This window comes from Sprattus sprattus (genome assembly GCF_963457725.1).
Source record: "Sprattus sprattus genome assembly, chromosome: 9".
Taxonomy (NCBI): Eukaryota; Metazoa; Chordata; class Actinopteri; order Clupeiformes; family Clupeidae; genus Sprattus; species Sprattus sprattus.
The window spans coordinates 28,649,133-28,661,954 of NC_137928.1; the positions used below are offsets into that span (position 1 = coordinate 28,649,133).

Here is a 12,822-nt window from a genome sequence, read left to right on the forward strand (position 1 = left end):
TTCGATCTCAGAGGCTCTCTGCTCTTTGAAATACACGCACACTGTGGAAAGTGCATCCAAATTTGAGTTTAATCATCAGAATAAATGGAATAATAATGGTTAATTTCAACTTTAGCAGCGATGGACAAAAATAAGCCGCCTATTACCTTTCCAGAGTGAGTTTGTGAAACTGATCAGTGCTCACAGCTCACCCTTGCTCTGACCCAACAAGGACAGCGCATTAGTCTTGACCATGTGTGCTTTAAATGGAGAGAGACTTATATACATCTCTCTGAAGCCATGATGTGTGTGTGTGTGTGTGTGTGTGTGTGTGTGTGTGTGTGTGTCTAGATGTGTTCGAGTTCCGGCCTGTTCACACACATCCACCTCATCTCACAGATAATCCGAAGCATTGGCATTCATTTGTGCTCTTATGACATTTCTGCTCTCACGGCTTACAAATGTGTGTGTGCTCAGAGGCCAGCCTGCTCTTTACTCCAGGAGCTTGTCGTTCACCCACTGGATGGATGGATGGAGCGATTTGTCAGCCAAGGCTCCGGTGAGCTCAGTAACCTTTTACTGTTAATAAACTCGCCCTTTCCCAGCTAATGACCTGTCTGTGTCTGTCTGCACAAGAGGAGGCCAATCCTTTAGTGTTCATGAGAGAAAGATGCTCACACACACACACACACACACACACACACTTCCAAGCACGGACGGACGTACACACACACTTCCCCATCGCATACCTTACCTCCTCCCCATCCATCACTTCCTCATGGCCACCCTTTAACTTCCTTCCCAGCCCGGGACTGATTGCTTGTTTTCTCTAATGCTTTATTGCCTAGTCCTCCCAGCTGCTGCCTATTTAGCTGGGCCATGCAGTTAATAAATGGGGCCCCCATTCTGCAGTTAGGAGGAATTCCAGCTCCACCAAACCCAGGCTCACTTAGGTTTCAGTAGCCAAGCCACACAGAAAAATACAGGAGTTTCTGTGTGGTCTTTGACTTCTGTTTTTTTGTCAAAAGTAAGTAGGTAAATACACTGGTAAATACCCAGAGACAGGGAACATTGTTAAGAAGTTCAGCCAGTAGTCGTTGCAAACATTCACATTACTTTCCTAATGTTGTAGTACTTACATTGGAGTTTTTTAATTAAGTTTCAAGTACATGGCTATCTTAATCTTGAATCCTATGAAACAAGGATTGAATGTGACAAGGAAAGCAGCTACGGTTTATGGCCTTCTTCTCAAGCTTTGCGTCCTCTTACTGAAACATTACAGTCTACTCTGTATTTCTATTAGAAGATGATTGCAATGACTGTCTGTTATTCATAATGTGTTTCAATCACCACCCTTCATGGCAAGTAGCTGTGCCAGCAATTAGGCCATCAGTCTGTTTCCAAGACGACAGCTCCTCGAATTTTGCCATGAGATTGATGCGGATCCATGTGTAGTATGCACACATACAAACGCGCACACACACGCTCAATGCCTTGCGTTTCTCCTTATTCAAACAATAAACTGATACACTATGAAACTAATGATGTTTGCCTGTGAATCCATTGGTATTGTTTTCATAAAATGAAATTACAACAGTTTGTTAACATTTGCCGAGCATCGCTGTGAGCTCTGCGACTTTTTGCTCGTCCGACAGATTGCCGCCTCTTTGTCGAACACGTGGATGCATTTGATATTCATCTCCGTGATGGCACAGGTTATTTTGTAACTTGACAGGCATGTCGTTTCCTTGTGAAGTGCCTCCCTGGGTCGGTGTGTGTGAGTTGCTCTGTGGCGGGGGTTTGTCTCTGGACGAACTCTCTCTCTCGAGACTGGAGCCATTACACACTGTGAGATTTGTGCGATATGTCCACACTTGCACTCCTCTTTCCTGCCTTGTTGTTGTTGCTGTTCTCGCCTCTGCATCTCATCCTCTGGTGTCAGTCGAGGTGTTTCACCAAAGTCGTCGACAGAGATAATCATTGTATCCCCCTGTATCTGATCGAAATGCGAAATGAAAAGCATGCTCCTCTGCGTTCGCCACCAAGAGAAAATGGCGTCGTTTAAACCGCTGCTTACGCCCCCATTGACAAAAGCTTGTTTCCCCTTCCAACTTCAGTTTTCCATTGTAGGCCTGTGTGTGTGTGTGTGTGTGTATGTTTGTGTGTATTTTTTAATGGTATGTGTTTCTGTTTGTATGGTTTTTATTTTTTTAGTTTGAACAGCCTCCTGTTGTGTAGTGTGGTCTGGGCTTTGAGTCATTGTTTTCATTAGAAAGCTTCTGATTGATCAGCTGTCCCTGCTGCCATAGCACATCGCTGCCCTGGAAAAACACCCCGATGATCAGTCTCCATTCTTCTCCTCCTTTCCTCTGCTGTCGTTTGTTTTCGCAACCGCTTCTGTCACACGATCCACTCTCCTGGAGTGACCTTGGTCTTTTGTGGGGCTGGGGAAAATGAAGAGTGGTATGTCGGTCCTCATTGTCTTAGAGTGAGTGGCTCCTTGAAACCATCCCCTGGCCTGCGGTGATGCCGCGGATGGGAAATGAATGAGGGGATTGGGGGGGAAGATGTAACAACATATATTGAAACCGTGACGCCATACACACACCTACAGATGGGTTTTAGGGCCATCGCCCACAATGGCACTGAGCCAAAAAAAGAGAGAAATGGATTCTATTGTACTGCCTTTTCAATTTGTTTGATAAGTCAAGTTGTCCTATATGTTTTGTGCACAGCACTTTCTGTGTACGTGCTGTCTGCATCTCCTATCCTTTCAGGTGCTCGAAGGTGTAAAATAAATATCAAACGTAGCGTTAAACCACTAAGCTGCCAGCTTTTGCTCACCCTGTCTGGCAGGTGTATTAAAATAGTGCAGAGCTGTCCATCACAGGGCCGGTCAATCAAGCGCTGGTCAGACTGATGTGTTCTCTCCCTCTCTCTCTCTCTCTCTCTCTCTCTCTCTCTCTCTCTCTCTCGTCTTGCAGTGGCCCTGCAGTTGCCAGAAGGACTTCAGATGTTTGCCTGTGTGATCGCCGACATCATTGAAAGGTATGGGATTACTTACAGAAACAACTTGTCAAACAGGAACAGTATTGATTATATGAGCTAAAAAAAAACCCTAACAACACCACACACACACACGTAAGTTTACCCAGACACTCCGATGTACACACGCTCACACACAACTGTTCAAACAAGAAAGATGGTGAGCATTTGTCGTCATGGCCAAGTTGCTTGGACTGATTTGAATGTGAGAGTCAGGCCTGGCTGAGGTGTCCTTGGCAAAGTCAAGCCCCAGCGAGTGTCAGCGAGTCAGTCAGATTGTTGGAGCGGTGTGTGTGTGTGTGTGTGTGTGTGTGTGTGTGTGTGTGTGTGTGTGTGTGTGTGTGTGTGTGTGTGGGTTTGGAGAGGGGAGGAGTGCAGTGCGCTCATTATATGCATAAACCTTATCGCTGGTCCACACCCCGCCTCATAACCGCAGGCCCTGCTGAAAAATGACACGCGATCACTAACGCACACACGCCGGCTATCAGCGGCCCATGTGTAGCCCACTGGAAGAGGGCAAATACCATTATTCTTCTTAATTGCATTTTGTTGCTGTCTGCCTGAGCCTTATTGCAGGCAAACATACCCTCTCTCTTGCTCTCTCACACACGCGCACACACACACACACACACACACTCTGAGTGGCACATGACAGCATGGCGCCGGCTGTAATGACGCACGCTGTGCTACTCATTCCTTCCCCACTCACCCGGCCTGTTCAGCGCTCGTTCTAATTTAACACATTGGATGGATGCATAAGACTGCACCGTGTGTGTGTGTGTGTGTGTGTGTGTGTGTGTGTGTGTGTGTGTGTGTGTGTGTGTGTGGGGGGGGGGGGGGGACTGGGTAGAACTGAGGCTCTATGTAGGTGAGCGTCTTAAAGGACACTCCTCACTCCCCTTTTGTTTTCTCTCGCTTTTGTATCCTCTCTCCTCATAAATCACGCCATTTCTCTCTTCCTCTTTCTCTACATTTCATACCTCTCTCGCTCTGTACCTCTCTCACTTACTCCTCACAGTCTCTCTCTCCCTCTGTCTTTCTCTCTCTCTCTGCGGCTCTCCTGTTTTTTTTGAAGGCTCTACCCCTCTTCTTCTGCAGTGTAAGCACATTTGTGATTATGGCTACCTGTGCTGTGCTAACTGGGTCAGCGGCGTGTCGCTTTCGCCGTCTGGAGGCCCCAGTGCTCCACAGGTCCCCCTCCACCCACACCCCCTCCACCCCTCATCCTCTCCCCCAGTGAGTGAGGCAGTCGTCAGGCCTGGCTGGTGCTGGTGCTGGGGCCGCTGCTGTCCTGCACGCTCGGCTGGGCCCTGACACGGCGTGGCAGCTCCCGACAGCACGGCACGTCTCCCGCCACCTCCCGTCTTCCTGTCTCTGTTTTCTGCTCTTTTTCTATTTTCCTTAATTTCCCTCCGTAGTGCCTCTCTCTCTCTCTTGCTCACAGTGTGTCTCTAACTCTCACTCCACCACTCTTGATAGTGTCTGTAATATCAATTCAGTTTTATTCATTTATATAGCACCATCAACAATAGACATTGTCACAAAGCGCTTTACAGAGCCCAACACCTTGCAGTGGAGAGTCTAAAGTGAGAGAGTAAGAAAGACGACATAACGAGTGGAATTAAGCATTCTTATAGACTGTCTTGTAAACCTAAATAGTAAGTTATAAAGGTGGAGAACAAAGGTTACAGCCCTCAGTCCTACTATAGGGAGAGGGAATAGAGGCAAGTTAGTACATAGATTAAACATGGCCTGTTACAGTAGACATGGAGATGGCACAGGAAGAAGGCTGTTTGGCATAATGTATGAAAGGTCCTTGGCAGCCTAAGCTTATACCTCTGATGACACTTCACCTGTGGGGAGTAATGAAGACTACATATAATACATGGTTCATAAGGGAATACCTACACGGTGCTCAAGGCTCTCTAGTCTACTAGTATATGATGGTGTATAGTGTTAAAGGAAGCTCTAAGATCAAGAAGGACTATTAGCAAAACACATCCATTATCAAATGCAATAAGTAGGTCATTAATAGCATTGACTGGCTGTGACAGTGCTGCAGTGGGCTCTGAAGCCTGGTTAGGACACTTCTTGGAGGCTGTTTTCTGTGTAAAAAACTGAAATTGGAACTTTTTCTAGTATTTTTCATTTATTATTCCAAGTAAAGTCTAATCAGTTAGAGGCAGTGTGATATTAAGAAGGTTTGTGAGGATAGGGTCTAATAGGCATGTTGAGGATATTGATTAGGAGTTCAGGGAGGTCAGTTCTGGGAGGTCAATAGATGTAAAGGGTTCAGGGAAAACTCTCGCTCCATCTTTATCCTCCTCTCGTTTTTCCTCCGCTCTCTTTTCTCTTTCACCTGTCTGCGGTGACCCATTCATCTTTTGCCCTATTCCTCAGCTCCCTCTTTAAATACCCCTGCGGTACCTCCCTCACCCCCCTCCATAATCTCTGCATCTCTTTCTCTCACTCCTTCCCTCTCCCTCCCTCTATTTCAGTCCCTCTCTCCGGCTGCGAGTGTGTTTGGTGACAGGCACACACAGCAGTGAGCGATAGGGCCCCGTTCTTATCGGCATGCATTACCACTATCAGCCAGAGAGACACCACTCTCTTCTCCTCCACTCAGGACCCCCCCAACCCCCCCCAACCCCCCCCCCCCTCACCCCGTGTCCTCCAATCAGCACAACACGGGCGCGTCTATTCACCACCCCCCACCCCTCTCCTTCCTTTAACGCATCCCTCTGCTGTAATGAGAGCAATTATAGAGCGCTAATTGCTTTCCTCAAGCCCCTATCCCCCATGACACCTCCACACCTCTATCTAACTCTCACTTTTTAACTCGTGCCCTCCTACCCCCCTCCTCCATCACCTCCTCTGCCTCCAGATGCTCTCTCCCCACACCCACCTCCTTCCGTCCAGCCTCTCCCCGTCTTCTCCCCCCCCCCCCCCTCCCTCCATGGAGCCCTTCTGGTTCCTTGGAAGAGAGGGGCCGAGGATGTTCAAGAGCCCCGAGGAGAACATAATGAAGCCTGCCCCGGAACATATGAGACACAGCAGTGGAGAGCCAAGGTGCCGGCCTGCCACTGCGCCACACACTGAACACAAACACACAGGTCATTCAGGGACGTTCCCGGATCAGCCTCTCGTGTGTGTGTGTGTGTGTGTGTGTGTGTGTGTGTGTGTGTGTGTGTGTGTGTGTGTGTGTGTGTGTGTGTGTGTTTGAAGCTGCTGGTGACCGTACCAATCCACAGTCCAGTTCAGCATGCCATCAAATGAAATGGAGGATTATGCTAGCGATTTTCTGTGTGTGTGTGTGTGTGTATTGGATGGTTGTCACCATTATTACTTGTTTGACCTCCAGTCACCTCCAGCTGTGTTTTTTCTCTTGTCATCAGAGCCTCATTGGCAGATTGCAGTGTGGGCTGTCTGTTCAGGCTCTTTCCATTGCGCTAGCTATCGCTGAAATGGCCACTGCCTGCCGATGCCTATCTGTATCAGGAGACCGTAAGCTGGCCAGAGTGTAAGGCGATTGAGGAGGATGAGTGTTTAATCTCTAATGAGAGCAAGCTGCTCCAAATTACAGCTGAGCCATGGTTAATAAGAGCGCTGATACGCACTTGCAGTCACACACACACACACACACACTAACACACACACAGACACACACATGCACACACATGCATACACACACGTACACACACACGTACACATGGTGCGGGGAGACGCATACACACACACAGATAGACTCAATCTCACTTATGCTTGTACAGTCTCTCCAGCTGACAAGTAGTATTTATTGTTATACTAGGCCCCTATTGCTCGTAGCTTGATTGTTCCTCCTTTGTACATCACTTTGGTTAAAAACATCTGCTAAATGACTTAATGTAAATGACAGACTCACACCCACTGTACACACAAAAGGATACACACACACACACACACCTTTCTATATGTGCACAGACACACACACACCCTTCTATATACTACGTGTGCACACACACACACACACCCTTCTATATACTTAATGTGCACACACACACACACACACCCTTCTATATACTTAATGTGCACACACACACACACACACACCCTTCTATATACTTAATGTGCACACACACACACACACACACACACACACACACACACCCTTCTATATACTTAATGTGCACACACACACACACACACACACACCCTTCTATATACTTAATGTGCACACACACACACACACACACACACACACCCTTCTATATACTTAATGTGCACACACACACACACCCTTCTATATACTTAATGTGCACACACACACCCTTCTATATACTACATGTGTAGACACACCCTTTTATACACTATATGTGCACACACACACGCACCCTTTTATATACTATATGTGCACACACACACACACACACACACACACACACATCCTTCTATATACTATATGTGCACACACACACACACACACCCTTCTTTATACTATATGTGCAGACACACACACACCCGTCTATATACTATATGTGCACTGTGCACAGACACACATTGGGGCCCAGTATCATAGATAGGCAACTGGCAACGAGCAAACAGAGCCACGCATGAACTAAAGCTAATTTAATCGCTTGGCAAAATAATTTAGCTAATTTACTGCCATTAGCAAGATCCTAAGCACAAACATGGATGGATTAACACAACGCTCCCACCCACCACACAATAGCTTTAGTTCATGCGCAACTGACTTTGCTCGACGCCCGTCAATGAAATTACAGCCCACTGTCTCTATGCACACAACAAACAACTTCCGTTAATATTGTTAGCACACACGAGAACCAACTAACAGGTGCTGCCATGGGTATGGTTTCATGTTCACCTGCACACAGATGTATGAACACCTACACAAAGACAATAAGGTCAAACTAGGACACAGCTGGTCATGACTCCTGCAAATCCAATGAACAAACTGTACCTCGCTCTGTGTTATGCATACTTCAAGTCTCCAGCCTACAAGTGCCATCACACCCAGATTTACTGCAGCCTAATATCTACCTGGATTGACGTTTTCATACACACACATTGTCTGAAGTCATTCTTTGTGCCTAGTCTTTGATGACTACATAATTGGTAAGTTCCCCGTCAGTCTCTAAAGGCTGATTAGTATTGATGTCTGGAGTAGTTTTGATATTAGTTGAGAAATGTCTATTCTGATGCATTCTCACTTCTTGCTGTTGTATATTACAACAAACAAAACACAGTTACAGCATGAATCCAATACTCTCCCTTTGTAAACAAGAACCCACAGTGAGGTACTTTTTGACAATGCGCCATATGTCTCATTGGCTTTGATGCAGTGGTAGCTGTGTATTTATTTATTTATTTATGTATGTATTTAGTTATTTATTTATTTATTTATCTTTTTGTCCATTTAAACAAAACAAAAAAAAACATATGTACTGATTTTGTTCCACTTGGATGTTGGTACAGGCAGGACAACTTAAGCGTCGATGTTGAAATCCCTGAGCGAGATGAAGGGGAGGTAACCCACACTGGCCCCTGTCGCTCAGCATTTTGGCAAACAGATAATGGCCGCTCAGATAAAAGCGTGACTGAGAATATAAATGAGCCGTCGGTGCTCCTCCTTATTTTCCCTCAGATTAAAAATGCACGCAAGGCAGACATTAAACCCCCCACCCCCCATTTTTGAAATGCACTTAATTAGGCCGGTAGAAACAGAATTGCTATAAATAAAACTATGACCGCAGCCTTAGTGTGTCGTGTCGGTGAGATTGGATTTGTCATCTGCTGGCTCAAATAGCACTGTGGGTAAATCAGAGTACATGTTCTGAATGACTCCATTGAGTTCTGCGATGATGGACTGAGCCCAGTGATGTCTCAGAGCTGACTTCACACACACACACACACACACACTCATTCACTCGCGCTCACACACACATACACACACACACACACACACACTCATACACTTGCGCTCACACTCAGATACTTTGTCACCCCGGCGTCTGTTTGAGCCCCGTTTCTCTGGTGCTGGTGTTCTAGTGTTTCTCTGGTGCTGGTGTTCTAGTGTTTCTCTGGTGCTGGTGTTCTAGTGTTTCTCTGGTGCTGGTGTTCTAGTGTTTCTCTGGTGCTGGTGTTCTAGTGTTTCTCTGGTGCTGGTGTTCTAGTGTTTCTCTGGTGCTGGTGTTCTAGTGTTTCTCTGGTGCTGGTATTGTGGTGTTTCTCTGGTGCTGGTGTTCTAGTGTTTCTCTGGTGCTGGTATTGTGGTGTTGTGCTGGTGTTCTAGTGTTTCTCTGGTGCTGGTATTGTGGTGTTTCTCTGGTGCTGGTATTGTGGTGTTTCTCTGGTGCTGGTATTGTGGTGTTTCTCTGGTGCTGGTGTTCTAGTGTTTCTCTGGTGCTGGTATTGTGGTGTTTCTCTGGTGCTGGTATTGTGGTGTTTCTCTGGTGCTGGTATTGTGGTGTTTCTCTGGTGCTGGTATTGTGGTGTTTCTCTGGTGCTGGTATTGTGGTGTTTCTCTGGTGCTGGTATTGTGGTGTTTCTCTGGTGCTGGTGTTCTAGTGTTTCTCTGGTGCTGGTATTGTGGTGTTTCTTTGGTGCTGGCCAGATTAGTTTCCGTCTGTGGTGGCCCATGGCCCAGCTGGAGTAAATGTCAGAGCGGGTGCTTCCCCTCTCACACTGCACAGCTGAGCTGTAGGTAGTGGGAGTCTGGGTGTGATAGTGTGCCTGTGTCTCTCGTTTCGCCTTCTGCCTCCTGTCTGCACTCTTGTATAAGAAGCGCTCTCACACACACGCACACACACACACACACACATGGCCAGGCCGGGTTTTGGGGTTCATGGAGTCATGGGGATCCAGGCACCGGCACTGCCAGGCTTTCTGACTAACGAGCTGTACCACCATTCCACTCAACCCACCTGCTTCGCCCCGCACCGCGCCGTGTCCATGCCAACCGGGCTGTGGGGTAGCAGGGCATTGGTGCTGAGGTCTGCTCTGAGGAGATGGGGAGAGGAGAGGAGAGGAGAGGAGGCTGCCGGAGCTCGGAAGCTTTGAAGTGCAAACCAATTCACTGGCGCAACACCTTACCTGTGATACATGTTGAGTGCACAGCTAACTAATGCAGAGCTAGTAATGAATCACTATTTGAGTGTAAGTGGAGTGAAATTCTCACTGGAGTCCATAAAAGGTATGTTTTAGATTAGCTGATTAGAAAACCATGGTGAGTTGTTCTATTGAAAAGACACAATTTCAATACAATTCCTAGACATATTGTAACCCGTCCTTAACCAGAGAGATTAAGATGGCGGCTCCGAGGCAGCTCAGTAAATCGACAGACAGCCGGGACTGCAGAGAGAGTGGGCAGGAGTCTTGAGGGCCAAAGGTGTGCGTCTATTTTGAGTGGGTTTGTCTTTTGAAAATGATGCTGAGAAGTGACACCCTGAGGTGTAAAGGCAAGCATCACACACCTGTTGCCCCCTTCCAGCTTGCTACCACCACACACACACACACCCCCCCCCCCCCCCCCCCAGAGGGATGTCAACCTCTGATGTGCAGCTGGGTGTTGTATATCTCAACCCGAAGCTCTCCCTTCTAAATAAAGACCCATCTGTGGTAGCAGCTCCATGGCAGGAAGACGCCTTGAACAACTCCGAAATGCACCACGCTTCTTCTACTGGTGGAAGGGAAATGTACGCTTTTAATCTCAACACTGTCAAAATAGTGTATATAATGCTCTTCATGCATCAGCTATTAAACCACCCCAAAAAGCGAACAATCAGGGCGAACAGTGAGGCATTCAGGCCACCAGCTACTGGAAGCTCCCCTCCATGGCGAATTCATTTGTGTTGTGTCTCCGAGCGGAATGCTGCTTATTGATGCAGCCATATATATGGAGAAGAAAAATCAGTATAGTCTGCTTCTCTGCCTGGCAGAAGGCATTAGTGGCGATAAGAAATGACGAGGCTGCCGCGCACTGGCTTATAGCCTAGACAGCTGGGGTCTGTCTTCAAGGTCAACGGTGTCTTCGTAGCCAGGCCGTATCAGTGTGGGGCTGCTCATAATTGCCGTAATATGCTGTGTAGTAATATGCCTGCTCACACTTTCACTGGGGCGCTGTGTGATTGCACGGAGGCGGAGGTTTTGTATCCTTTTGCAGTCCTGTTGACACTGCCCATTCCCCCACCACCCCCACCCCTGCGCCAGACCGGCTCGTCTAATAAGGGTGAAATTTCATTATTACTGCGTTTGAACCACGGACCGGTACAGCTATGAAAGGATCAGCCAGTGTGCTATTCAAAATGTCCTGAGAATTATGAAGCTAGAAGTTAAAAGCTACAAGCGCAGAGCAGCACACTTTCTTTCTTTAGGGAGGTGGGGGGGGGGGCTCTTGTATGGCTGGAAATCAGGCCTGTGTGTGGAAAGTACTCGATGAAGGCGCAGGTTCGTTGTTCTTTTGGGGGAGTTTTTCTCATGCATTTGGGGAAACCTGCAGTGTTTCCTTCTGATACTCCGGGGGAGGCGTGCGCACTAATCAATCTCTCTTCACGTTCCCAGTGCCCAGGCTTGAGGTTAATCACTCTCCTTGTGCTCGTGAGGAAGGGATTTGGGGGGTGAGATGGATGGAGTGTCGAGGTGAGGGGCGGAACGCTTCCAGAAAGAGAGAACCAGCCGTTAAAATAATGGTGGAGGAAGACCTAATGCATTTGAAAAACTAAAATAGCTGATAATGATAGGAAATAATAATGGAGTGGGAGAAGAGAAGAGAGCATCAACATGCATTGTGAGTGAACCAGTTGATTGTTAAAATAATGATTCTTTCAACAGTGAAAGCACCCAGTAAATAGAGTATGTGGACAGAAAGATTCCCTGTCTTATGATAGAGATGGGCTGGAGATTTGTCTGTGTGCTGTCAGTGGTTTCATCACAAGAAGCCATGTTTTATGTTTTTTTGTGCATGTATTGAGGAAAACACACATGAATCTGAATCATAGACCTGAGCCTGCTCTCTTCTACTCCAAGTCTGCTTAACTGTTCCTGGTCTACAGACCCATGTTGTTACTTTTTCAGCCACCAACAAAGCAGTTACACCATCTCTTTCTTTGAGATTGAGTCATGAAAAGATTTGTTGCCCTGTAGTCAAAACATCCTTCCCCACCGTATACAGTCACATCTGGGCACAGAGTAATGCTGTGTGCGTGTGCGTGTGCGTGTGCTTGTGCGTGTACGCGTGTCTGTATCCCAAGCATCTCCCTCTTGTCTTGACATAAGCTCTGACGTCCATTCTCCGTTCAGCCTTCTCCGAATCTCACTCCCTGCCCCTCCAGCCACTCCATCCAGCAGTCTCAGCCGTGTGAGCCAGAGTCGATCTCTGTTTACTGATCCAACATGTGATTGTTTTTGGATGCCACCTAAATAAACCAGAGCTTGTTGATCCTCACCGCTGTTGGGACTGCTTCGTCATCTCTACACAGGGTCGTGTCCCCACCATTCTGCCAAACGATTCCAGTTCCCTCAACAAAAATAAACCACAAAAAATCTCGACGGTGAAACAGATCCACTTACATAATGCTAGGGGCCACGGGGCCTGTGCCAATGCCAGGGACAAACAGATGAAAGCCACCAGCCCAAATAAGAGTAATGATCTTGCTTTCGGGAGGGGAGTTAAAGGATTATCTAGTGGCATTACAGGAACATCTGTCTGCGACTCGTAGGCTGTGCTGCGTGAGGTTTGCGCAGTGGTACCACCTCTGTGCGACTATTGACATCAGAGTTGAGACACCTTTAATTCAGGAACAA

At 47.2% G+C, this 12,822-nt stretch overlaps 1 protein-coding gene across 1 annotated transcript in view; it reads left to right on the plus strand.

The window, feature by feature from the left end:
• The window catches only part of dph1 (diphthamide biosynthesis 1), an 87,621-nt gene that overhangs the window by 9,787 nt on the left and 65,012 nt on the right, over window positions 1-12,822 (plus strand). Inside the window, exon 3 of the mRNA XM_080844691.1 lies at window positions 2,964-3,027. Coding sequence (XP_080700817.1) covers window positions 2,964-3,027 — 64 coding nt within the window. The remainder of the gene's footprint in view (window positions 1-2,963; window positions 3,028-12,822) is intronic.